Source organism: Carcharhinus amblyrhynchos, chromosome 3 (assembly GCF_965287045.1).
Source record: "Carcharhinus amblyrhynchos chromosome 3, sCarAmb.v2.hapA, whole genome shotgun sequence".
In the NCBI taxonomy this organism is placed as follows: Eukaryota; Metazoa; Chordata; class Chondrichthyes; order Carcharhiniformes; family Carcharhinidae; genus Carcharhinus; species Carcharhinus amblyrhynchos.
The window spans coordinates 54,059,256-54,087,039 of NC_137326.1; the positions used below are offsets into that span (position 1 = coordinate 54,059,256).

The following is a 27,784-nucleotide window of genomic DNA, read 5'->3' on the forward strand; positions in this document are numbered from 1 at the left end:
CCACACCCTCCACGCAATTTGCTTTTCCACTCATCTTCATGTCATCAGCAAATTTTGTTACGCTACACTCAGTCCCCTCCTCCAGATCATCTATATAAATGGTAAACAGTTGAGGCCCCTGCGACACTCCACTAGTCATCAACCGCCAACTAGAATAGCACCCATTGATACCAACTCTCTGCTTCCTATTTGACAGCCAATCCTCTATCCACGCTAACACCTTACCCCCAACTCCGTGCACCCTAACGTTCTGTAGCAACCTTTTGTGAGGCACCTTATCAAACGGCTTTTGGAAATCTAAAAACACCACATCCACCGGTTCCCCTCTGTCTACCGCACTAGTCACATCCTCATAGAAATCCAATAAATTCGTCAAACACGACTTCCCCTTAACGATTCCGTGCTGCGTCTGCTCGATCAAACCATTCTTTTCTACGTGTCTCGCTATTTCTTCTTTGATGACGGATTCTAGCATTTTTCCAACTACAGACGTTAAACTATCCGGATATAATTCCCTGCCTTTTGTCTGCTACCTTTTTTAAACAGCGGCATAACATTAGCTATTTTCCAATCTTCCTGCACTTCCCTGGGGTCCAGTGAATTTTGATAAATAATTACTAAGGCATCCACTATCACCTCTGTCATTTCTTTCAGAACCCTGGGATGCATTCCATCCGGTCCTGGAGACTTGTCCACCTTCAGCCCCATTAGTCGATCAAGCACTACCTCTCTAGTGACAGTAATCGCATTTAGGCCCTCAACTCCTACCATCCTTCTATCTTTAATATCCGGCAAACTATTCGCGTCCTCCTCCGTGAAGACTGAGGCAAAACACTTATTCAGCCATTTCCTCATTGCCTACTGCTAAATCACCCCTCTATCCTCCAAGCGTCCAACATTCACTCTAGCCAGCCTCCTCCTCTTTACATATTTGTAAAAACTTTTATTGTCATTTTTTTATATTTAGTGCTAGTTTAGCTTCATAGTCTATCTTTCCTTTCTTTATCACTTTCTCAGTCATTCTTTGTTGATTTTTAAATCTTTCCCAATCTTCTAATCGCCCACTATTTTTAGCCACTCTGAACGCATCAGCTTTTAATTTAATGCTCTCCTTTATTTCCTTCATGCTCTCCTTTATTTTCTTCTGTCAGTAAATAAGATATCAGTAAATAAAAGCCCAGTTGAAAAGCCCATAATGAATAATAGAGCAGGTTTGAAGTGCTGACTGGCTGGCTACTCCTGCTTCTCGTTTCTATGTTTAGAATTTGAAGGTTTACGATGATGGTGCTGCAGCACTTTCTGTTCAGTTTGTGAAAGTAATCTTAAATTGGAAGAATAATTTTATTTGCAGAAAATAATCTGCAATTAACTTCAGCGAAGGGGAAGTAGAGGCAAACCCACTGCAAATATGAGTCGTCACTATAATGGGAAAGTTATGCTATGAGTGACATGAGCTTCAATGGTACTAAAAGCTTGACTTGTCTTGACTTGTCCCACTGAATAATAATCAAATGTGTTATAAGAAATACTGGAAATACACAGGGCAATCCACATATGAAAGACAACAGGAATGAACCCATAACCCTAAAGTACCACTTTGAAGACGAAAGTGCAAATTCTGGCCCAAGTCTCTGGGTGTTTGTTTGCCTATTCCAGGCATGTAAAGCAGGGACCTAAATCAAAATTCTGCCACTGACTCATATTGGCAAGCACTGCAACAAAATGTCAACATAACAATCCTAAATCTGGCCATTTTTAGTTTCACTAAGCCCTCCCCTCGCTCCTGTCCGTTCCGCTGGTGGGTCGGGTAGATGGATATGAGAAATCACCTTTGCAGCAGTGCATCAATCACTGGTGGATCCGAGGAAGCATGATATATTGACCACGGAGGTGAGAGTCCAAATCAATGCGTTTGCTACATAAATCTGATGCTACTCAGGGTCCGGTGAAATTAAGTTATTGATGGCACAGTTAGTGATGTCATGATGTCCAGAAGACTCTGCATTGATCATCTGGTCAAGGGTAGCAAATGCTAATGGCCTTAGGTTATTTTAAAACTGTTACAATTCAGTCTGTGTGTCTCATAAAAGGGAAGGAGTCGGAAGCAGGCAAGGTGGAAGTCAGTAGTTCTCAAGTGTCTGCGAGGGTCCTTCAGATATACAGTGAGCTGATCCACAACGCAAGTCACTGATATCTAATGCCATGGTGGAGGCTGTATGAGCGAACAGGCCTGAATGTTTAACACCACCACTTGTGTAGTGGTACATAACCAGACTGGCTGTCATGTGCTTGGCACGATTTGTTACAAGTGTGAGGAACAACAATTTTATGAGCAAGACAATGGTGCAGTTTCAAAGCATAAGAGATTGGATTTTCAACATCTATGGCGCTGAGAGCAAAGAGGGAGAAGGGGCCAAATGTGGAAGCTGATGTGAGACTGAAGCATACCAGGTCAGAACCAGGCACTACCTCATCAAAAGCAACATCACTGATGAATTACTTTTGCAAGGATAAGTAAAAGCAAGTCAAGAGAGGACCAGTAGGTGATTCACAGGATTTTTTTACTCGACCTAAATGTTCCACAGACAAAACATTTTGAGAACCATGGCTTAAGTTATCAAAAGAACAATGCAGCAGTCGCTGGAAATCAGAAATAAAAATGGAAAATGCTGGAAATATTCAGCACGGTGGAGAAAGAGACAGAGTTATTGTTTCACGTCAATCACCTTTCAACAGAACAGACTGAGGTTGTGCTGTGTTGGGGATTGTCAGCATAGCAGTGAAATAGTGTGTTCTGGACTTGTTGGTGATTATTTTGAGGAAGTTTTGAAAAGTTCCGATACCTCTCCGTAGGTGTAAAACACGTTGATGTATACGTATGGCATTCTGGTCCTTGTAATTAGCATTAATGAGTGACTGTACTCAAGTGATGGAAGCATCCATTAGCAAATAGCACCTTAATATTTCATACAAAATTCCTATCTGACTTTTTAAAAATGTATTAACTTTTTTATTTTTCAAATATGCATTCACACAATCTGTGTGATGTTGGCAAGACTATCACGAGTGACCATCACCATTATTCCCATGAAACTCATCTCCAAACTCCATGGCCTGAGTCTCGGCTCCTCCCTCTGCGGCTGAATCCTAGACTTCCTAATCCACAGATCACAGTCAGTGAGGATTGGCAAAAACACCTTCTCCACGATCATCCTCAACATCGTGCCCCACAAGACTGTGCCCTTACTATATTCCTTATACACCTACGATGGTGCGGCTAAATTCCCCTCCAACTCGATTTTCAAGTTTGCTGATGACACTACCCGTAGTGGGTCAGATCTCAAAAAGTGACCAGAGTACAGGAATGAGATAGAGAATCTGATGAACTGGTGCAATGATAATAATCCCACCCTCAATGTCAACAAAACAAAGGAAATTGTCATCAATTTCAGCAAGCGTAGAGGAGAACAAGCACCTGTCTACATCATGGGGATGAAATAGAAATGGTTGAGAGCTTCAAGTTTTTAGGTGTCCATATCACAACAATCTGTCCTGGTCCCCGCATGCTCACACAATAGTTAGAAAAGTCCACCAATGCCTCTACTTTCTCAGAAGACTAAGGAAAATTGATGTGTCAGCAATGACTCTCACCAACTTTTACAGATGTACCATAAAAAGCATTCACAGCTTGGCATGCCACCTCCTCTGCCCGAGACTGCCAGAAACTACAAAAGGTTGTGAATGTATCCCAATCCATCATGCAAACCAGCCTCCCACCCATTGATTCGGTCTACACTTCCCGCTGCCTCGGAAAAGCAGCTAGCATAATTAAGGACCCAAAGCACCACTCTTTTCCACCTTCTTGTGTCGGGAAAAAGATACAAATGTCTGAGGTCACATACCAACCAACTCAAGAACAGCTTCTTCCCTGCTGCCATCAGACTTTTGAATGGACCTATCTCACACTTACTTGATCTTTCTTTACATCCCAGCTATGACTGTAACATTACACTCTGCACTCACTCCTTTCCTTCTCTATGAACGGTATGTTTTGTCTGTACAGAGCACAAGAAACAATACTTTTCACTGTATGCTAATACATGTGACAATAACATATAAAATCAAATCAAATACTGGCCGTTGGCTGGTGGCGATTCACTGCATTCTGCCGCGGTCTGTTGGTAGACCCACATGGCTGTCAGGTAGAATATCCCAGGATTTTGACCCAACGATTAAGGTATAGCAACATATTTCCATGTCAGGATGGTGTTTTGGAACTGCACTCATCCAGCCAAGTGGAAAGTATTCGGGTACACTCCAACTCAAGAGCAGCTTCTTCCCTGCTGCCATCAAACTTTTGAATGGACCTACCTTATATCAAGTTGATCTTTCTCTACACCCTAGCTAGGACTGTAACACTACATCCTAACACTACCCTCTCCTTTCCTTCTCCCCTATGTACTCTATGAATGGTATGCTTTGTCTGTATAGCATGCAGGAAACAATACTTTTCACTGTATCCCAATACATGTGACAATAATGAAATCAAACTTGTGATCTATAGATTGTGGAAAGATTTTGTGGGGTCAGAAAAACAGAATGGCTGATCTGTTCTTGCAGCCACAGTGTTTATATGCTTTGTCCAGTTTAGATTCTGGACTGGGTCAATGGTGAGCTTGAGGAAATTTAACCATGGTAATACTGTAGAATGTCAATCTCCCTTCTTGGTGATGGTTATTCCTGGCACATGTGCAGTGCAAATGTTACTTGGACATATCAGTCTGGATTTGGTTTGTTACCTTTCTTGGATTTCTCCTGCTTTTACCCTGCATAGCTGGGTAATTTTCCATTTTGAAGAAATGAATGACAACTTGGCTAGATGCACATCTAGTTCTGGAGCACAAGTCTTCAGCTCTACAGCTGGGATGTTGTCAAGATCAAGTTGAGTGAATTGAATTGGCTGGACTCTGGCAGACATCTATAGTGCTGGGAACCTCTGGTGCTTATTAATCACAAAGCTGTGAAAATACAGCCGGATAGAGGGAGAGATAAGAGGATCAATTTTCCATATGTGTACTCCAATACAAGTGACAAAAAGCTTGATCAAGAGCTTAGTTTTAAAGAATGTTTAAAAGAGAAGTGGGGGCATGGAGAGTGAGAGAGAAAGACAGAGAGGGAAAGAGAGAGAGATAGACATGGGTGGGGGGGGGGTGTGGTGGTGCGTGTTAGAGGGGGGACTCCAGAGCTTAGGGCCTAAATCATTAAAGATATAGTTATCATTGGAGGGCTGGAGGAAAGAGGGGATGCCTTGGAGGCAAACATTAGAGGACTGCAGTTTGCTTGGAAGGTTGCAGGTATGGAGGAAGTTACAATTGCAAGGAATTTGAAAACAAGTGTGAGCATTTTAAATCTCGAGCCGCTGCTTGACCAGAAAGCATTGTAGCTTGATGAGCCCAGGCGTGAGAGGTGCATGGGTCATGGTTTAAATGAAAATGCAGTGCTCAAATAAGTGGGAACAAAACAAAAAAAAGAGAAAAAATTAAAATGATAGGGTTTGCTTGAAATATTAGAGAAACAAATGGGTCCATTTGATTGAAATTCATCCACCTCAGTGATTGTCAGTTCTCTAATGTGTCCAAGGTGGAAATTATCATTCCTTTTCTATCTTAAGCAAACTGGCAAATGCTTCCTTCATACATGTTTTTTCAAGCCTCACTTCAAACAAGAGACATTTTCCCTTAGGTGTTTTTGTTTCTTAAACGTGAACTATTTGGATTATGTACAGACAGGAACATGATGAACATCTAACAAAGCTGTTCATTTATTTGATCAGCCAATTCACGAGCTACACCTTGGTGAGATTCCTGAAATCCTGCTTGGAGGGAAAAAACACAACCAGCTTCCAAAATTCATGTCACCACACTGTTAGTTTCCTGTTGGGATAAAGAGTGTTCTCTTTACCTGCAGCAGAGAAGCTCATTAGATACATTACCACATCAAGTGAGCATTATCAGAACCCATCTGCTCTGAGCACAGCAAGATCCATTGTAACATAATCCAGAAAAATAAAATTGACACTTGTATTTTATACAGGGCTCGGTGCGAAAATGAAATAATGAGCTGCTGTTCATTTGAATAATCTCAGCAATTTAATCTATGAAACGTATTGCACAACAGTTAAGCTTTAAATTTAAACCTCTCTCCTCAGCACTACACAATTTACATTTTATTTTTGGTGCAAAAGTACATCATCTCCTGCTCAAACAGCAGGGACAGTGAGGGTTAATCACGCATTTATTTATCTCCAAAAATACTACTGTAGATTGTCATTGTCCCATATTGATTTTGGTTATGTTCCAAATTGTCAAGAACATATTCAAATACAATAATAAAGACATCTCTGTCATACACAGCTAATTCACCACTTCAAATCTATACCCTGGGTTTTATATGTAACAGAACAAATGAATTGGATCAGATTATCCAAGGAATCAAGTATTGCAGTGATGCTACAATGCACATGTCAATATAATCTTGGAATACAAGGGCAAGAGTAGGCCATTCAGCCTCTCAAGCTGATGCTGCTTTTAATTAGATCATGGCTGATCAAGGCTATGGGCCAAGTGCTGGTAAATGTGTTTCTCACGTGTCAGCGCAGGCTCAATGTGCTGAAGGGCCTTTTCTGCAATGTATGATTCTATCATTTATATTCAAGCTCCATTTGCCTGCTTTAGCTCTACATCCCTTGGTGCCCATGCCTACCAAATATCAAGCTGTTTGAAAGTTCCAAGTGTTCCAGCACCTACAACCTCAGAGTCAAAAAAATCCACACTGCAGCTATTTTATTCCTGAATTCTTTACCTAAGCAAGACTCCTCAAAGGGGAAAAGTTGGTATTTCGCATCTGAACTTTGAGGAGTAGGCCACTCAGCCCTTCGAGCTTGCTTAGCCATTCAATAAGATCACAGCTGATCTGACTGTAACCCGAACCCCACGTTCCCATTTACCACACTCCCTCCCCCACTAAACCTTCCACCTTTTAGTTCATGAAGAACCTGTCTGCCTCAAAAACATCCACAAATTCTACTTGCAATGCCTTTTGAGGAAGAGAGTTCCAAAAACTCACTACTCAAAGAAAAAAAAACTTTCCACACCTTAAATGGGTCACCCCCTATTTATAAAGTGATCCCCCAGTTCCAGATTCTCGCACAAGAGGAAGCATTTTCTCCACATTCACCTTGTCAAGACCCCTCAGGATATTAAGCATTTTGATTAAGTTGTCTCTTAAAATTCTAAACTCCAGTGGCTACAAGCCTAGACTGTCTAACCTTTTCTTTAATGGCAACCTGCCCATTCTGGTATTAGTCTAGTTTTCCATAAGCACACTCAATAAGAGCACTAAAGTAAGTGAACGAGCAAGGTGGAGAGGGAGGACCTGACGTCACCTGACTCATCACAGTGAAGGTTGTAAACCATTTCCTGGTTAGGGCACAATTTTAATCATCTATATGGGGGAGTGAGCAATCCAGGCCTCAAATTTTCCAACTCCAAGGAGATGTGAGGTGATAGACAAGGAAATAAAACAGTAGGACTTTAATAACTATAGCGCTCATCAATCTAGATAATCAATGTGAGAAAGACAAAGCAGGTACAGTGCTGTGGGAATTAAAAATTATCACTGATGTGCCCAGAATATTTATGATTTAATTGATCGTCACAAAACAGAGACAAACATGAGGGCTTACCAAAACTAACTTGTAAATCAACAGCTAGAGCAATTGATATTAAATAAATACAGTTAAGAAATCTATTAAAAACAGTCATTGATTCAATCTTGCATTTACGACAATAGTAAAGAAAAATCCACTTACCTTTTCTGCTGATTTAGCAGTGCCAAAAAATATTGGAATGAAGGCAAGCCATACTATACAGGTAGTGTACATAGTGAATCCTATAGGCTTAGCTTCATTGAAGTTCTCTGGGACGCCCCTTGTCTTGATGGCATAAACAGTACATGTCACCATTAGAAGGATGCTATATCCCAGGGAGCATATGATTTGTAAATCTGTAATGTCGCATTTGAGGACACCTCTAGCAAGCTCAGGATTTGAGGTCTTCTGCTCATCATAGTCTATGATGGTGTTTGGTGGGTCAATCCCAAACCAGATGAAGACTCCGAGGAGCTGCACAGAGATGAGGCTGGATGTGATAGCCAGCTGGGAGGTTGGGCTGATGAGCCTGGGTGCTGTCACAGCCTTCTTCCCCTGCTCAAAGATGCGGAAAATCCGGTTTGTCTTCGTTAACAAAGCCGCGTAGCTGATACACATTCCAAGGCCCAGGAAGATGCGACGGAAAGAGCAAATGCCCGTGTTGGGTTTGGCAATCATGAGGAAGGTGATGATGTAACAAAGGAATATCCCGGTGAGGAGGACGTAGCTGAGTTCCCGACCGGTCGCCCGTACAATTGGTGTGTCGTTGTACCGTATAAAAGTAGCCATCACAAAAATCGTGGCGATAATTCCGAGCATGGCAAGAAAGACTGGGATGATGGCCCACGGTGAATGCCACTCGAGCTTCACAATTGGAATTTGGCTGCAGCCAGTCCGGTTCTCATTCGGCCTCATGTCGTAGCTGCAAAGGGAGCAGGTGAATTCATCCCGTTGATACTGGTAGCCGTCGCAGAGCTCACAGTGCCAGCAGCAGGACACACCCTTCACCATCTTCTTGCGTTCCCCAGACTTGCACGGCAAGCTGCAGACCGAAGTAGGGAGCTCGTGGCTTCCTCTCGCCCACTGCAAATCTTCCATCTGTGAAAAGGCAGACGCAAGAAGCTCAGTATGTTTTGTAACCATCTCGGAATCACGCTACCCAGATGTCTTGAATGAACTAGCCCAGTCTATTGTGAGCAGCTCGGCCTAACAGGTTTTGTAGGAAACATTTGCCCGTGGCCTGCGTTTGCATGATAAACTATCTCTTCTCACTCCTTCTCATCATCCCCCTCCCTCCCTGCAAAAACAAAAGTAGAGTGAATGCCATCCCAGATCGATCAATCAAATATACCAAGTTCAGCAATCATGCACCTTCGACATATGTGCCAATCTTACTCCCCATCTGAAAATTTAAAGCAAGTTTGGGAATACCAGAACTAAACTTTGCCAGTTTTGTGAGGCTCCAGCAACCATAAACCAATCCTGTGTATTGCAGGAGATCCAGACTGGAATCCTCCAAAATCATACGCTCTACCACCACCGCCAGCTAGAATGGAGAATTTGGCACTCGGTCAAATCTCCATTCACCGTAGTGGGACAGGAGAATCCCAGCCACAGGCGAGGTCGGAGAATTCCAGCCCTACAAACCAATACAACCAATCCCTCCGGCACTTCACTGTGCTTGCTGAGCATTTCTCTCTTATAAAGATCCTGCCTCAAAGAGCAAAGAACAAAACAGCCCAGGAAACAGGCCCTTTGGCCCAACGAGCCCACGCTGCCATTTTAACATTACGAGTCCCTGCTCCACCCATGACCCTTGTCTCTGCTTATGCCATTCCACATTGAGGGAAGACTAATTTAGGAACAATTTGTTACACCAATCAGCCTAATAGCACATCTTTGGAAATGTGGGAGGAAACCAAAGCATCTGGAGGAAACCCACGGAGGCATGGGGAGAATGTGCAAACTCCACACAGACAGTGACCCAAGGCCAGATTTGAACCCGGGTCCTTGGTGCTATGAGGCAGCAGTGCTAACCACTGTGCCACCCCAGCTGTTCAATCTACTCTTCACTCAGATAATGTTTAGAATGTGGAACTTGTAATTACAGGGTATAGTTGAGGTGAATAACTGATGTGTTCAAGGGTAATCTGGATAAGTACAAACGAGGAAAAGAAAGGAAAGTATATGATGATAGGGTGGACTGAAGGAGATTGGGGTGGAGCATAAACACCAGAATAGATTGGTTGGCCTGAATGACTGTTCCTGTGCTCTTTCAAACTCTTTGTAATTGCTGTCCACCTAATTTTATTTATCTGGCAACATTTCCATTACTCTTATTATAGCCTGTGGAAATATTCCATTCTATTTCTAATTTCTAAACTCAAGTCCACCTTGCCAGGGTGACTTTCCAATGCTATCCATTTGTTAATAATCAAGAATCTTTAAAAAAAAAACTATTATTTGTGCACACCTAAATATCTGGGGAAGGGGGTCTTGTAGCCCTAGATCTGAGACCCACTCCTGGGCTCAATGGTCAAGGAAGGCATGTTCTTAACACAATCAAACAGGGTGAGTATCAACTTGTGAATGCTTCCAATGTATATCAGTGGCAGGCGTTAAGAGCATTACAACATTACGAGTCAACTATATGATGGAAAGAAATTGGAGCCTCTATCATAGAACGTTTACAGTACAGGAAGAGGGCACTTGGGTGTGTGTTTGCACTGGCTGAGAAACAAACCACCCAACCTAATCCCACTTTCCAGTATTTGCCCTGTAGCTTAAGGCACTTAACGTGAATTTTGCCTCAACTACACTTCCAAACCCCCACAACCCTCTAGGTGATAATATTTTCCTCATCCCCACTCTAATCTTTCTATCATTGCTATTATTAGCTACAAGGTGCAACATTCCTGAGACACTACACGTGTATAGTCTCCCATCCTCCTTCCTCTAAGCTAAAAAAAAGACTTGGGTGAGAGCAGGTAAGTAAAAAAAGGAGTAGGAGCAAGGGAGGTAGCGAGTGGAACGCAAGACTGCGCAGGCGCCTGACGTCAGCCAGTAGCGCACAGGTGGTTTAAAAAACAGGTCGCTGTATCCAGCGGGCAGTGGAGTGAGAGGGAGCAGAGGAGGATGGCTTTGGTTCAAACAGGTTTCAGCGTGAACTGGCAGAGGCAAAGGTAGGTTCCGCTAAGTTTTTTTTTGATTCTTCAGAGTAGAAAGGATGCCAGGCAGGATGTTGGAATGCTCCTCTTGCAGGATGTGGGAAGTCAGGGAGACCTCCGGTGTCCCTGACAATGACACCTGCAGGAGGTGCATCCAGCTGCAGCTCCTAACTAACCACATTAGGGAACTGGAGCAAGAGCGGGATGACCTCCGGATCATTCGGGAGAATCAGAAGTTTATTGATAGTAACTTCAGAGAGGTAGTTACACCAAAGGCACAGAGCATAGGTAATCGGGTTACCGTAAGGCTAGGGGAGGGGAAAGGGCAGGCAGAGCAGGGTTCCCCTGCGGCCATTTCCCTCCACAATAGGCATACTACTTTGGATACTGTTGTGGAGGATGCCTTACCTGGGACAAGCTGCGGCAGCCAGATCTCTGGCACTGAGTCTGGTTCTGCAGTGCAGAAGAAAGGTGGGAAGAGGAGGAGAGTGGTAGTGATAGGGGACTCGATAGTCAGAGGTACAGACAGGAGATTCTGCGATCGTGACAGAGACTCTTGAATGGTTTGTTGCCTCCTGGGTGCCAGGGTCAGGAATGTCTCTGATCGCGTGCACAGCATTCTGAAATAAGAGGGTGATCAGCCAGGTGCCATGATACACATCAGTACCAATGACATAGGAAGGAAGAGTGTGGAGGTCCTGAAGAGTGAGGAGTATAGAGAGCTTGGTAGGAAGTTAAAAAGCAGGACCCTGAGAGTAGTAATCTCAGCATTGCTCCCTGTGCCACATGCTTGGCAGGGTAAGAATAGGATGCTTGGGCAGATGAACACTTGGCTGAGGAACTGGTGTAGGGGGCAGGGTTTCAGATTTCTAGATCATTGGGACCTGTACAAGAGAGACAGGTTATACCTGAACTACAAGGAGACGAATATACTTGCAGGGAGGCTTGCTAGTGTCATTGGGGAGGATTTAAACTAGATTTGCAGGGGGATGGGAACCAGAGCAGATAGTGGGGAGGGGGTGAAAATAAGTGATGTTAATAGTTCACAAATCAAAAATAGAAGGGTTGTGTGTAGAGGTAATAATCTTCTGAGGTGTGTCTATTTCAATGCCAGGAGTATTGTGGGGAAGGCAGATGAGTTGAAGGTGTGGATTGACACATGGAATTATGACATTATGGCCATTAGTGAAACTTGGCTACAGGAGGGGCAGGACTGGCAGTTCAATGTTCCAGGGTTCTGATGTTTCAGGCATGATAGAGGCAGAGGGATGAAGGGTGGGGGGGGGTGGCATTGCTAGTCAGGGAAAGTGTTTTGCAATGCTCAGGCAGGACAGATTAGGGAGCTTGTCTACCGAGACCATATGGGAGGAGCTGAGAAACAGGAAAGGTATGACCACATTAATGGGGTTGTATTATAGACCACCCAATAGTCAGCGAGAATTGGAGGAGCAAATCTGCAGAGAGACAGCAGAAAACTGCCAGAAACAAAGTTGTGATGGTAGGGGATTTTAATTTTCCACGTATAGATTGGAACTCCCATACTGTTAAAGGTCTAGACGGGGTGGAGTTTGTAAAATGTGTTCAGGAAAATTTTCTAAATTAATATTTAGAGGTACCAACTAGAGAGGATACAATATTAGATCTCCTATTAGGTAATGAGTTAGGGCATTAGTTTCAACTTGATCAAGGATAAAGATAGATCTGGTCCTCGGGTTGAAGTTCTAAACTGGAGAAAGGCCAAATTTGAAGAAATGAGGAAGGATCTAAAAATCAGGGATTGGGACAGGCTGTTTTCTGGCAAGGATGTGATTGGTAAGTGGGAGGCCTTCAAAGGAAAAATTTTGAGAGTGCAGAGTTTGTATGTTCCTGTCAGGATTAAAGGCAGAGTGAAGAAGAATAAGGAACCTTGGTTCTCGAGGGATATTGCAACTCTGATAAAGAAGAAGAGAGACCAGTGTTGAAATTTTAGGTGCCCTGGCAAATATATTTAAAATGTCGGTATCCATGGGTGAGGTGCCGGATAATTGGAGGATAGCTCATATTGTTCCATTGTTTAAAAAAGGCTCAAAATGTAATCTGTGAAATTATAGGCCGGTAAGTTTGACGTCAGTTGGAGGTAAATTATTGGAAGGAGTATATCATAGGATCTACAAATACATGGATGGACAGGGACTTATTAGGGAGAGTCAACATGGCTTTGTGCGTGGTAGGTCATGTTTAACCAATCGATTAGAGTTTTTCAAGGAGGTTACCAGGAAAGTGGATGAAGGGGAGTCAATGGATGTTATCTACATGGACTTCAGTAAGGCCTTTGACAAGGTCCCGCATGGGAGGTTAGGAAGGTTCAGTCGCTAGGTATACATGGAGAGGTAGTAAACTGGATTAGACATTGGCTTCTTCCATTGAGCCAGAGAGTGGTAGTGGAGGATTGCTTCTCTCAGTGGAGGGCTGTGTCTCGTGGTGTGCCACAGGAATCGGTGCTGGGTCCATTGCTGTTTGTCATCTATATCAATGATCTGGATGATAATGTGGTAAATTGAATCAGCAAATTTGCTGGTGATACAAAGATTGGAGGTGTAGTGGACAGTGAGGAAGGTTTTCAAAGCTTGCAGAGGGATTTGAACCAGCTAGAAAAATGGGCTGAAAAATGGCAGATGGAATCTTATGCAGACAAGTGTGAGGTATTGCACTTTGGAAAGACAAACTAAGGTAGAACATACAAGGTAAATGGTAGGACACTGAAGAAAGCAGTAGAACAGAGGGATCTGGGAATACAGATACCTAATTCCCTAAAAGTGGTATCACAGGTAGATAGGGTCATAAAGAGTGCTTTTGAAACATTGGCCTTTATAAATCAAAGTATTGAGTATAAGGGTTGGAATGTTACGGTGAGGTTGTATAAGACATTGGTGAGGCCAAACTTAGTATAGTGTGCAGTTTTGGTCACCTAACTACTGGAAGGATATTAATAAGGTTGAAAGAATGCAGAGAAGGTTTACAAGGATGTTGCCGGGGCTTGACAAACTGAGTTACAGAAAAAAGTTGAATAGATTAGGACTTTATTCCTTGGAGCATAGAAGAATGAAGGGAGATTTGATAGAGGTGCATAAAATTATGATGTGTATAAATAGAGTGAATGCAAGCAGGCTTTTTCCACTGAGGCTAGGGGAGAAAAAAACTAGAGGACATGGGTTAAGGGTGAAGGGGGAAAAGTTTAAAGGGAATATTATTGGGGGGGCTTCTTCACATAGAGAGTGGTGGGCTTGTGGAATGAGCTGTCAGTTGAAGTGGTAAATGTGGGCCCACTTCTAACATTTAAGAAAAACTTGGACAGGTACATGGATGAGAGGGGTGTGGAAGGATATGGTCCAGGTGCAGGTCAGTGGGACTAGGCAGAAAAATGGTTCGGCACAGCCAAGAAGAGCCAAAAGGCCTGTTTCTGTTCTGTAATGTTCTATGGTTCTATGCATGTAAAAAGTATGATTTTCCACAGCAACTCAGACTCTCTGGGGATAGGTCAGCTGGAGAGTATCAGATTGGTGTCAACAGCACAGGCTTCGATCACCATTCCAGCTAGTATAGTTAGTACCTGCCTCCTTGTCATAGACTATCTACATTGCAGGAGGCGGCCATTTGGCTGCACCAACTCTCTAAAAGAGCATCTTATCCAAACCTACCCATCTCCTCTCCCCCCAACCCCACCGTTCCATCCCCATAACCCCATGCATTAACTCTGGTTATTCCACCTGACCTACCAATCTCAAGACACTAAGGGACAACTTAGCATGGCAAATCCATCTAACCTGCACATCTTTGGACGGTGGAAGGAAACCAGAGCACCCAGAGGAAACCCATGCAGACACAGGGAGAATGTGCAAATGCCACATATACAGTCACCCAAGGCTGGAATCGAACCCGCATCCCTGGTGCTCTGAGGAAGCAGTGCTAACCATTGTGCCACCGTGCCAAGGTGGAGACTCAAGGCACTGTGGATCAAACCTACTTTCAGGCAGAGATCTAATGAAGAACAGAATATCTGGAAATATTTCATAGGTTCAATTAAATCTACTTTCATCAGGGTTCTTTATGTCATCTTATTAGAATTTAATTAATCAACACAATCAGCAAATATTTTATATTCAGCATTAGAGTTTTATTCCAAGTAATATATCATATTTTATGAATCAAGCCTTACTGCAAGTAATAATTTTACTCAACCAAAGTCAGAAAATGCTGGAAAATCTCAGCAGGTCTGACAGCATCTGTGGGGAGAGAGAATAGAGATTAACTTTACTCACTGGACCTGCTATTTTTCTGGGGACCCATTGATAACATATTTACTCCTCACCAGCAACTTTTCTAATCATGTTAAAGAAAATCACAGCACTCAGCTCTTTGCCAATCACTGCATAAAAGTAATTTCACTTCCAAAACGTGTTGAGAGAGACAGATAGAAAGAATATAAAGTGAAAGTTTTCAAATCAGTTTCAAAGCTGGAAAAGTACGAGTTGAAATAGGCTGGACAGACTAAAAAAAGTAAGGCTAAAAATAAAGAATGCGAGAGAGAGCAATCATATTTTTTATGAAACTTTTTTAAGGTGTATTTTATTATTTTGGAAGTCGTTGCCATCTCAGTGCGACACTGAATGGCAGAGGTAACCATGGTCTTTCAAACCTTCTGACCATAACAAAAGTGAAGGATGTCGCTATTGTCGCTCCAGTTAAAACAGTCTTTAATATTGTCAGCCTCTTGCTCTTCTTAGTTAATGGACATCCATATTAAGTGAGATGCTGATATGAGTTGTGCCTACCCCATTCAGGCTATTGTCTTGATAAGAGTTATTTGTCGTGGCTGTATTTGAGCAGGGAAATGGGAAGCACCTGGTACTTTCCTGCTGTCTTCCTGACATGCGATTGAAAGGAACAAAAACTCTCCTCCCAAAGAATCCTTTGCCCGACCCCAACCAGCCATTGATTTCTGAGGTCTAGATCGTCTATCTTCATACCATAGAATCAATCGATTCCCACTGGCCATCATCTATAATCCCGAGCACAGGACCTGGGGTTCGCAAAAGGTTAAGGTTAACCACACCTTGGGTACCCTTGCAGTAAAATCATTTAAATTGCTTTACTATTAAGTTCTGGAATTTTCTGCCTCTCCAAGTCACTAATGTCATATGCCTTTATGGGATAGCAGCATGATATCAGTGGAAGGGAAGTGTATCATGTGCTCCACTCTCAGTGTCACTTTGGTCTGTGAGCAGAACACAGCTCTGCTGCTGATGTCTTCAAGTTTTGTATATTTGTTTTTATGTGCCTGGCCTAAATAAATGAACCCACAACCTGATTACCCAACCCCTGCTGAGTGACCAGTATCTTTATGTTATTACAAAACCATGACATCCTCTTTTCGTCTTTTGAACTCTCCTTAAAACTGACCTCGTTGTGTGTCCTAATATTTTGATGTGGCTCAGTCAAATTGTGTTAAATGACACTCCTTTTGCTACATTAAAGGCACTACATAAATGCAGAATGGTGTTGCAGTGCTGGAAACCAAATGGCCCGGGGAGATGGTCATATTTCCAAACCTATGAACAATCTCATGGTTTCAACAGACAGAGAAACATACCCATTTTTATTTGAATAGTACATTATATCTGAGACAGTAGCAAGTGGTTACTCTTCTGTGGAAGTGTCGGTTGGTATGTTCCTACAGCTAATTTATAGTTTACAATTCTCAAGAGAAAATTTAAGATATTTCTGTGAAGTTGCTTGAAAAATATGTTTGTTGTACCATACAAATGTCCTGTATAAATCCAGAGTAGATTCGTTATTTCTTGAAATAGAGGCACATCACCCTGATTTTTGACACCCAGTCCCTCAATGGAACTTAGCAATATAAATTCCTTTCAGTGTTATTTTCGAGGCAATTGGATGAAATTCATTATTTTGACAAAGTCATTAATCATTTATTTGAAAGGAGTTGATGCTTGCTAGAGTTTGAGCAGTCACCCAACACTTGACTCCTGCCCACGGCAAAATAAACACTTTGCATAAGCAGATTTGACTCTCCCATGAACAAAAACTTTCACTGTGTGTATGACGTGACTGAGTACAGCACTAAAGATTTTTTCATGCTATATGCACCAAGAGTGGGCTCGTACCACGTTCTCCTACTAATTCCAAAATGGTGGCAAATGTCATATCATGAGACCATATTAGAAACATAGAAAATAGGATCAGGAGCAGGCAATTAGACCCTTCGAGCCTGCTTCACCATTCAACATGATCATGACTGATCTTCTCTCTCAACTTAGATAGAAACATAGAACAATACAACACAGTAAGGCCCTACAGCCCTCAATGTTGTGCTGATAGCACTTATCAGGGTTAAACTCCATCTGCCACTTTTCGGCCCAGCTCTGCATCCTATCAATGTCTCTTTGCAGCCTGCAAGAGCCCTCCACCTCATCCACTACTCCATCAATCTTGGTGTCATCAGCAAATTTACTAACCCACCCTTCAGCCCTTTCTTCCAAGTCATTGATAAAAATCACAAAGAGCAGAGGACCCAGCACTGGCCCTTGTGGTACACCACTGGTAACTGGTCTCCAGTCTGAAAATTTTCCCTCCACCACCACCTTCTGTCTGCTAATGAGATAGCCAGTTATTTGTCTAATTGGCCAAATTTCCTTCTATCCCACACCTCCTTATCTTCTTCATGACCCTACCATAGGGAACCTTATCAAACACCTGACTAAAATCCATGTATATGACATCAACTGCTCTACCTTCATCCACACGCTTAGTTACCTCCTCAAAGAATTCAATCAAATTTGAGAGGCAGGACTCACAAGACCCACGAAACCGTGCTGACTATCCCAGATTAAACTGAATCTTTCCAAATGGTCATAAATCCTATCCCTCAGGACCCTCTCCATTAACGTAGGGACCACCAAAGAAAGACTAACTGGTTTATAATTACCAGGGTCATTCCTATTTCCTTTCTTGAAAACAGGAACAACATTTGCCGCTCTCCAGTCCTCTAGCACTATCCCTGTGGACAGTGAGGACCCAAAGATCAAAGCTAAAGGCTTTGCAGTCTCATCTCTTGTCTCCCAAAGTATCCTCGGATGTATCCCATCTGTCCCAGGGGACTTATCGACCCGCAGATTTTTCAAAATTGCTAATACATCTTGCCTCAGAACATTTACCTCCTCCATCCTATCAGCCTGTATCACACACTCCTCCTCAAAAACATGGCCCCTCTCCTTAGTGAACACTAAAGTATTCATTCAATGCTTCACCTATCTCTTTTGACTCCATGCACAAGTTCCCACTACTATCCTGACTGGCCCTAACCTCACCCTGGTCATTGTTTTATTTCTCACATAAGAGTAAAAATCCTTGGGATTTTCCTTTATCCGACCCACCAAGGACTTCTCATGCCCCCTCCTAGCTCTCTTAAGCCCTTTCTTTAACTCATTCCTAGCTACCTTGTCACACTCAAGCGACCCAACTGAACCTTGTTTTTTCATCCTTACATACACTTCCTTTTTGCTCTTGATAAGACATTCAACCTCCTTTGTGAACCATGGTTCCCTCACTCGGCCATTTCCTCCCTGCCTGACAGGGACATACCTATCAAGGACACGCAGTATTTGTTCCTTGAAAAAGCTCCACTTTTCATTTGTGTCCATACCTGACATTTCTGTCCCTATCTTACGCTCCCTAATTCTTGCTTAATCGCATCATAATTATCCCTGCCCCAATTATAAACCTTGCCCTGTCATGTGACCCTATCCCTCTCCATTGCAATAATGAAGGACACCGAATTGTGGTCACTATCTCCAAAATGCTCTCCCACAAACAAATCTAATACTTGGCCTGGTTCATTACCCAGTACCAAGTCCAATGTGGCCCTACCTCTTGACGGCTTATCCACATATTGTGTCAGGAAACTCTCCTGCACACACTACACAAAAAGTGTCCCATCCAAACTATTCGACCTATGAGGTTTGAATCAATATTTGGAAAATTAAAATCACCCATGATGACTACCCTGTGACCTCCAAACCTACCCATAATCTGCTTTGCCATTTCCTCCTCCACATCTCTATTACTATTTGGGGGCCTATAGAAAACTCCTAACAACGTGACTGATCCTTTCCTATTTCTAACTTCAGCCCATATTACCTCAGTAGGCAGATCGTCCTCAAAATGCCTTTCAGCAGCCGTTAAACTATCCTTGATTAACAATGCTACTCCTCCACCTCTTTTACTGCCTTCCTTACTCTTAATGTAACATCTATACCCTGGAGCTGCCAACAACCATTCCTGTCCCTGTTCTAACCATGTCTCTGTAATGGTCACAACATCATAGTCCCAAGTACCAATCCACGCTCCAAGCTCACCTACCTTATTCCTGATGCTCCTTGCATTGCAGTAGATACACTGCAATCCACCATCCTATCTGTCTGAACACTCCTGTGATCTTGGTACCTTCCCTCAGTACCTCGCAATCCTCAACACTGGCTTTTGGACTACATTTCATTTTCCCAACCCCCTGATAAATTAGTTTAAACCCTCACAAAGAGCAGATGCAAATTTCCCTGCCCCTCTGGTTCAGGTGCAAACCGTCCTGTGTGTACAGGTCCCACCTTCCCCAGAATGTGCTCCAATTATCCAAGTAAACAAAACCCTCTCTCCTACACCATTCCTGCAACCAAATGTTAATCTGCATTCTCTCCCTGATCCTCAACTCACTAGCACGTGGCACCGGCAACAAACCAGAGATGACAACGTGCTTTGTCCTGGCTCTCAGCTTCCAGCCTAGCTCCCTAAATTCCTGTTTTAAATCCCCATCCCTCTTTCTACCTGCATCATTGGTACCAGTGTGCACCACGACCTGCGACTGATCCTCTTCCCTCTCAAGGATCTTGAGAACACGGTCCGAGACGTCACGGACTCTTGCACTCGGGAGGCAGCATACCATCTGTGAGTCTCTTTTGCTGCCGCAGAACCTCCTATCTGTCCCTCTAACCATCGTGTTCCCCAATTACTATTGCTCTCCTGCTCTCCTCCCTTCCCTTCTGAGGCACAGGGACAGACTCAGTGCTCGAAGTCCGGTCACCCTGACTTACCACTGGTAGCTCATCCCCCTCAGAATCCAACACAGAATACTTGTTGCTGAGGGGAACAGCCACAGGGGATCCCCGCACTGGCTGCTTCTTCCCAAGCCCTCTCACTGTCACCCATCTATTTTCATTCGTTGGAGTATCTAAATCCCTGAAGCTCTTATCTATGATCACCTCTGCCTCCTGAATGATGCGAAGTTCATCCAGCTCCAGTTCCCTAACGCGGTTTTTAAGGAGCTGGAGATGGGTGCACTTCCCAAAGGGGAATTCAGCAGGAACACTAACGGCATCCCTCACCTCAAACATCCTGCAGGAGGAACATTGCACTGCTTTCACTGCCGTTCCCTCTAGGTAAAAAGAAAAAGATCTTGCCTGATTTTCCTCACCCCCTTAGATTAGAGAAATAAGTGAAAAAAGAAAAAAAGCTTACCTGCTCTCACTCCAAGCCTTTTTTTAAGGTTAGAAGAGGGGGAAGGTGGGGAGACTCTAAAGTCGAGAGTCTTGGTTTTCCTCTCCGTTCAAATTTATTGGAGGAAAAGAAAACCTTCCCAGGGGTCACTGGGGCTTACTTCCAGTTTTACACTCTCAGTCTACGAAAATAAACCTCCGAAAAAGGTAAGGTAAAAATCCCTCTTACCTTCAAGCTCTCTGCACTGAGTCTCCACTCCAACTGCTCCTCTGGAAAGATCATACCCTAGCGCTCTCCCCATACCCTTTATGGCTCGAGTCTAAAAATCTATCCATTTCCTTTCAGTGACTTGGCCTCCACAGCCTTCTATGGCAGAGAATTCCACAGATTCACTACCTTTTGAGTGAAGAAGTTTCCCCCCATCTCAATCCTAAAGAGGCTACTTCACCTCCTGAGACTGTGACCCCTTGTTCTAGACCTCCCAGCCATAGAAAATAACATCCCAACATCCAGTCTGTCTAGCCATGTCAGAATTTTAGATGTTTCAATTACACCCCTTCTTATCCTTCTCAGTTCCAAAGATACATGCCCAGTTGATTCAATCTCTCCTCATACAACAATACCCCCACCACAGGAATCAGTCAGATGAATCTTCACTGCACTCCCTCTTTGGCAAGTATATCCTTTCTCAAACAAGACGACCTCAATTACATGCAATACTCTGGGTGTGGTCTCAATGAAGGCCCTGTACAGCTGTAATAAGACATCCTTGCTCCTGTACTCAAGTCTTCTTGCAATAAAAGCCAACATATCAAGTGCCTTCCTAATTGCTTGCTTTGCCTGCAGTGTCTGGTGCACAATAACACCATCATATTGTGTTCAAATTTGTCAAATATATTTACAAGACAATTATGTCACCTTAAATGTAGCAAAACCTTTTTTGCAATTTGACTTGGATCAGCAAACAAAATCTGACACTACATCGTGTAAGAGCACATTAGGACAGATGGTCAAAAACTTGGTCAAAGAGGCAAGAATAAGCAGGTTGACCAGGCTTATCTGAGTTAGTGGACAAAGTTACAGGGCACCTGAAACTTTATTGAAATGCATCTGTGCTGCAACTGAGTGGACAGTTATAGGCACTTGTGGGTCTCAAACCAAAAGCTGGAGTGTTATAGACAATCAATGCATCCCTGATGAGCCCCTGGATCCCGTGCTTTGAGTCATTGACTTAAACTGTTGGATAAACAGTGATTAGTTTGTATATTTGAAAGCCCATTAAAATTATTTCTGAATCGACTCTCCAATGAACTTTTAGGTGGACCTGACCTCCATGCAGTCCCGCCATGTTTCTTTAGATAGCATAAGCTCAGCTTCTGTCTTTTTGTTGACATGTCAGCTGACTCATTTAGAAATCAAAACAGATTCTACCCAAAAATCAGGCACTCAGAATAGAAACTATTTTCACCACTGACATAGATAAGGCATCAACCATGAACAATTAGTGGGATGGATAGGAATAAAGGATGAGTCTACTTTTCAATCTATAGGCTTACATAAGTTAATATTGTAAAAGGAATTGACTCAGACATCATGTACTCTTCTAACCTCATTAATTTGGGAATACTGGAAATATCACCCAAAGGAAGCTTGCTGAACCCAGGGAATAATAAATGCCTCTTGACAGATTTGTACATTGACCTTAGAGCAGAGGGAACTTAACGTCCGAACTATTACTAATTGAAGCCAATTTTTAAATCCACATTACTTGAATCTAAATTGCTAAATTCACGTTAAACATGATTTCCTAAAGATATTTAGGAGGAAAGATTTACATGCCACCTTTCACAAAGTGCTTCATAGCCAATGAAGTACATTCGAAGTGCAGTCACTATTGTACTGTAGAAAACACAGCAAACAATTTGCACACTGCATGGTCCCACTATGTGTGTTAGCGATGTTGATTGAGGGATAAATGTTGGTTAGGGCACCAAGCTGCTCTTCTTCAAATGGTATAATGGAATTTTTTTTATAGTCACTTAAGACAGCAAAAGAGGCATAGTTTTAACGTCTCCTCCAGAGCTGCATCGAAGCATCGGCCTAGATTTTATGTTCCATCTCTGCAGTGGAACCTGCACTCGCAACCTGCAGACTCAGGCGGAAGAATGATAATAATACTGAGCCACAGTCCACACATTGCTCAGAAAGGCATCATCCTTTGCATCAGTGTGACTGATTTTCCTGAACTCCTCTTATAATCTACAACTGACTTTGGCCGCTGATCATCCAGTACTAAGAAGTTTTGTGTAAAGATACGAGCTGACCCGAGACTACCTGCAATGACTCGAGAAGCCCAACTGGAAAGGAACATAGTTCATTACTGAATGCAAAGTAAAACCATCACTGTGGTGTCCACACTTAGTCCTGCATGGGACTACAGTTCAGCAGGCCCAGTCCTGGGCCTGCCTTGTAAAAGGATCAGCAAATGAGATCCAGATGGGCAGTGGAAATCAATGAACCCCACAAGAAGATCAATCAATGATTCCCCATGTACATCTTGGGGGTTATTACATTACCATACAAGGTGTTTCTGTCCAGCAGTAAATCATTCATAGCTCATCTCGCAGTTTGGGTTCAAGCAGAGAATACAGCAATGAAAGGCTTCCTTTTAAAAATCCTGCCACATCCAATTTCTTAGCTTCTATTAAAGGCAAAGAACATTTAAAAAAAAAAATCCCTCGGCACAGGGTAAGTGTAAGACCACAGAATAAGTGTTATAATCATGGGTTTGATGACAAAGAATCATAAACAAGCTGAGCGCAGAAACAATAGAAAGGTACTACAGGGCAGGTGGTTTTGTCCTAAGACTGACACTGAAAAGGCACAGGAAAGGAAACTAACATTTGGAGCCAAGAGCAAAACAAATAACTGTTTAGAATATTCTCCTGTGCGGACTGTCATCATATGAGGTTGAAAATGCCAGGATTATGTTGAAGTAGCCCTTTCACTGCCCAAGAAAATTCCACTGTGGATTAGCAATACAGACTGTGTTCAATGTTCCCATAATTGAACGTTCGTTCCTGTCCAGAGCTGAATAATTAGAATATTGACTTCAGAAGATCAGTGTTACTGGAGCTTTGTTTAATTCTGACCTTGGCTGAGAGTTGACAACTCCATTTTCAAGACTGAAATATGCAAGGTTGAAAGCTGAAGTTAGATCATGATGCGTCTTAAATAAAGTCATAGAGCTTGACAACATTTTACACAGAAGGTTAAATGTTGAGCAGTTGTCCCAATGTAGGAAACATATTTTTGACAGTCATTTCCTTCATGAGCCAGAAAGCTAAAAGGTCAATGTTTTCCCCTATTTATGACATAATTGTCTTTATTTATTACATGACTGTAACTGGCCTCTGGAAATCAAAGATGAAGGCATGCCACAAACAGTAATTGGCATTCCACCCTATTCGTCTCATTGTTGACCTTTACTTTTGACCCACAAAGGTTCATTTCAGTATTGTGAAATGCACAGATGAGGGTTGCTCCATAAGTGCTTTGTTTGACAGAGCTTGTGTGTAGTCAGTGCCCAGTTCCACTCCAAGCACAACAGCGCAAATTGTTTTTCTGTCTGTATGAATGAAGTTCAGCCTAGCCCTCCAAAATAGTGCAATGAATGACTGCCGTGGCTGCAAACATCCTTTACATTCCAATGGGACAGAAAATAAACTACTGGTATTGTTTCAAAGATTGTAATAGATGTGTTTCATGTTGGTAGAAAAGCAGAATTGGTCACGCAGACTAATTCCAGAGATTAATTCCAAAGTTGTCAGCTTAACCTCGATTTTAGGATGGCCTCTATTCAGGGTCACAAGTTTCTGCCCTGGGTTTCATGTGATTCTAATGCTCGACTCACAGATGAGTGGGCGCAAGGGGAAGGATGACCCATGAGGTGATGGGATCTGGAGTGCAGGATTCACTTCCTTTTCTTCCCTTCTCTTCCACCGCTCTGATTTATCATTAAGACATTATGACACTTGATCAAGTTGTCAGCATTTTCAATGATCCCAGTCATTGAGGTCAATGCTGCCAAGCTTTAAGGAGAGCTTCAGAAATCTCATGCTCATCCACACACCCACACTCTCACAGCCTCACTCACTCTCATCCAATAGCAACTGTGATTTTCCTCCTGTAACTTTGTGAGGAGTCCAACCTATCAATTAGCGTTGTAGAGATGGTGGCCAACTCACAAGGGGTAGGGAATGGTCATGGGCAGCTGAGGGCCCTCCTCCTCTCAAAGTCCCGAAGCGCTCCCCCAGTCCAGTCTCTCGACATTGGTGTGCGCACCTCAGGATCCTGCCCCTTTCAATCTCAAAGAGAAGAATTTATATAATCGGACATAACAATCAGGAAGAGGAATATGTTTGTAGATGGAGCACAGATCGCTGAATGAGTGCGGCCAAGTCAAAAAGAATATAGTCATCATGAACCTCAGGCATAATGTTCCCACTGCAGAATATTTTTTAATGACATGGAAATGAATTCTTGGGAGTGAAGGAATAATTTCTCCCTTCAGTAGAAAAATTCAAAGCTGTTAAGAAGCTAAAAAAAAATAGATTCAAGACAATGTTGGGAAACTCACAGGATTGTGAAGTTTTACATTATGGAAGGGCAGGAAGTGTTCAATTCAAATGAAAGCATTGTCTCTGGATTTGACTAACATATTGACCCATCTACACATTTTGATGGATGTCCTGCAACATAATGGCAGGACAGGACAAATTGCATCTTACCGTGCTACCTCTACTCTGCAGGTTATTGTCCAAGCTCCCATAAGAATGTAACCAGTCTCTGATCATTCATTAACTCATAGAAGTTGGGAGAGGAAGGGTATGGACCACAGACACCATCTTTGAAGACATCGAGGGTCTCCCATCCTTCGGAGGATGTCAGGATCCAGGGAGGGCAGAGGGTGAGAAGGGCCTTCAAAGGGAAGCTATAATAACATGGAAGCACTTGCATTGCTTTCCAGCAGCCAGGGAGGGAAGCAGCTCATGAGTCTGACAACACCCAAACAGGAGATCACAAGAAGGTAGGCAATCAAAGGGAAGTCTGGGGAATCTGGTGAGCCAATGACTGCTTCTGTTAGAACAATACCAATCATTGACCATGTAAACTGTCAGTCTGGATGCTCCACATGCCTGAGTGGCTGCTTTGGACACTGGCCACCCAGAATGACTGTCTACTTGGCCAATGAGCTCAGGCTTCCTCCCTAGAACATGGGCCCTGGTGATTAGCACCATCGACACCTCCCCTCTCCCAGGCCCCAAGTGCTTCCCAGGCTCACAGTATTGTCCATCTCCAATTCTCCATTACCTCTGATTTGGTAAATGGACCATTTTAGAAGTCTGAGCAAAACTTTGTATAATTGTCCACAGGGTCTTCACAGGTCAGTGGTCAGATTTCAGTGACATGTTGAACCATAATGACTCATATCACTTTGTCGCTGCAAACATTTTCACCTTCGCAGCCAATGAGAACTTTTGGGGCTGCACTTGAGTCTATCTCCCATGCCTCAATGGCACCTGTTTTCTGTTCAAAACCACGTTGACTTGAGCAGTATTGAGATGTTAGCCTTCATAAGTATAAACCAGACAAAAGATCATCGCCTTGAAACACTTATCCTACTTTCCTCTTTCTGAGTTACTGACATTTACTGTTTTAATGTCAGTTTAGGAACCTCTCCTTTAAGTGTCCGACTGGGGACTGCCTACATACAAGACAGCTTTAACTTTAATTGACATAGAACAGCAGAAGCAGCTGTGTGCAGTACTCTGTGCCACTGTTGATCCTTTCTCCCACTCAAAATACCCTTCTACCTAATACCTGCTAATGCCAACTCCCGCCCAATCACCTCTCCCCACCACCCCCCTTTTTTAACAGAGGGCAGCCAGAGCTGCTCCTCTCCAAACCAGCAAGTTTCTTCCTGATGGTTACGGCTCCAGTATGATTGGCCTGGAACAGCAGAATCATTTTTTAATCCTGATTGCAACTTGCTATGCCTCAGCAATCTAATCCAAAATATCTGCACAGACCAGTGGAGCTTATTATCACCTCCTTGTGCAAACTCTCCCACAGGCAGTGGATTTTAGTAAGGCGTTTGATAAGGTTCACCATGGTGGGCTTCTGCAGAAAATGCAGATGTATGGGATTGGGGGTAATCTAGGTACTTGGATCAGGAATTGGCTGGCAGATTGGAGACAGAGGGTGGTGGTTGATGGTGAATATTCGTCATGGAGTTCGGTTACGAGTGGTGTGCCTCAGGGATCTGTTTTGGGGCCACTGCTGTTTGTAATCTTTATTAATGATCTGGATGAGGGTATAGTTGGGTGGATTAGTAAGTTTGCTGATGACACCAAAGTCGGTGGTGTGGTAGATTGTGAGGAAGGGTGTCATAGTTTGCAGGGTGACTTAGATAGGTTGCAGAGCTGGGCCGCGAGGTGGCGGATGGAGTTTAATGTGGAGAAGTGTGAGGTAATTCATTTCGGTAGGAGTAACAGATGTGTTCAGTATAGGGCTAACGGGAGGACTTTGAATAGTGTGGAGGAGCAGAGGGATCTAGGTGTATGTGTACATAGATCCCTGAAGGTTGGGAATCAAGTAGATAAGGTAGTTAAGAAGGCATACGGTGTCTTGGCGTTTATTGGTAGGGGGATTGAATTTAGGAGTCGCAGCGTCATGTTGCAACTGTACACAACTCTGGTGCGGCCGCACTTGGAGTACTGTGTGCAGTTCTGGTCCCCACATTACAGGAAGGACGTTGAGGCTTTGGAGAGGGTGCAGAGGAGGTTTACCAGGATGTTGCCTGGTATGGAGGGGAGGTCATATGAGGAGAGACTGAGGGATTTGGGGTTGTTTTCGCTGGAAAGAAGGAGGCTAAGAGGGGATCTTATTGAAACATATAAGATGATTAGAGGTTTAGATAGGGTGGATAGTGATAGCCTTTTTCCTCGGATGGAGAAAGCTAGCACGAGGGGGCATGGCTTTAAATTAAGGGGTGGTAGTTATAGGACGGATGTCAGGGATAGGTTCTTTACCCAGAGGGTGGTGAGGGATTGGAATGCCCTGCCTGCTGCGGTTGTAAATGTGCCTAGTTTGGGGGCGTTTAAGAGATCTATGGATAGGTTTATGGACGAAAAGGGATTGGTTTAGATTTGTGGGTCAGTGTTTTTTTTAAAAAACTGGTCGGCGCAACATCGTGGGCCGAAGGGCCTGTTCTGCGCTGTAATGTTCTATGTTCTATAACATGACTTTCTCCCCATCCCTGTGTACCAAGACTGGAATGCAGGATTTGCCTCTGTGTAAA

At 43.2% G+C, this 27,784-nt stretch overlaps 1 protein-coding gene across 1 annotated transcript in view; it reads right to left on the bottom strand.

The window, feature by feature from the left end:
- The window catches only part of LOC145339565 (metabotropic glutamate receptor 7-like), a 699,067-nt gene that overhangs the window by 162,834 nt on the left and 508,449 nt on the right, over positions 1-27,784 (bottom strand). The window contains exon 8 of the mRNA XM_080184058.1: positions 7,871-8,806. Coding sequence (XP_080040184.1) covers positions 7,871-8,806 — 936 coding nt within the window. The remainder of the gene's footprint in view (positions 1-7,870; positions 8,807-27,784) is intronic.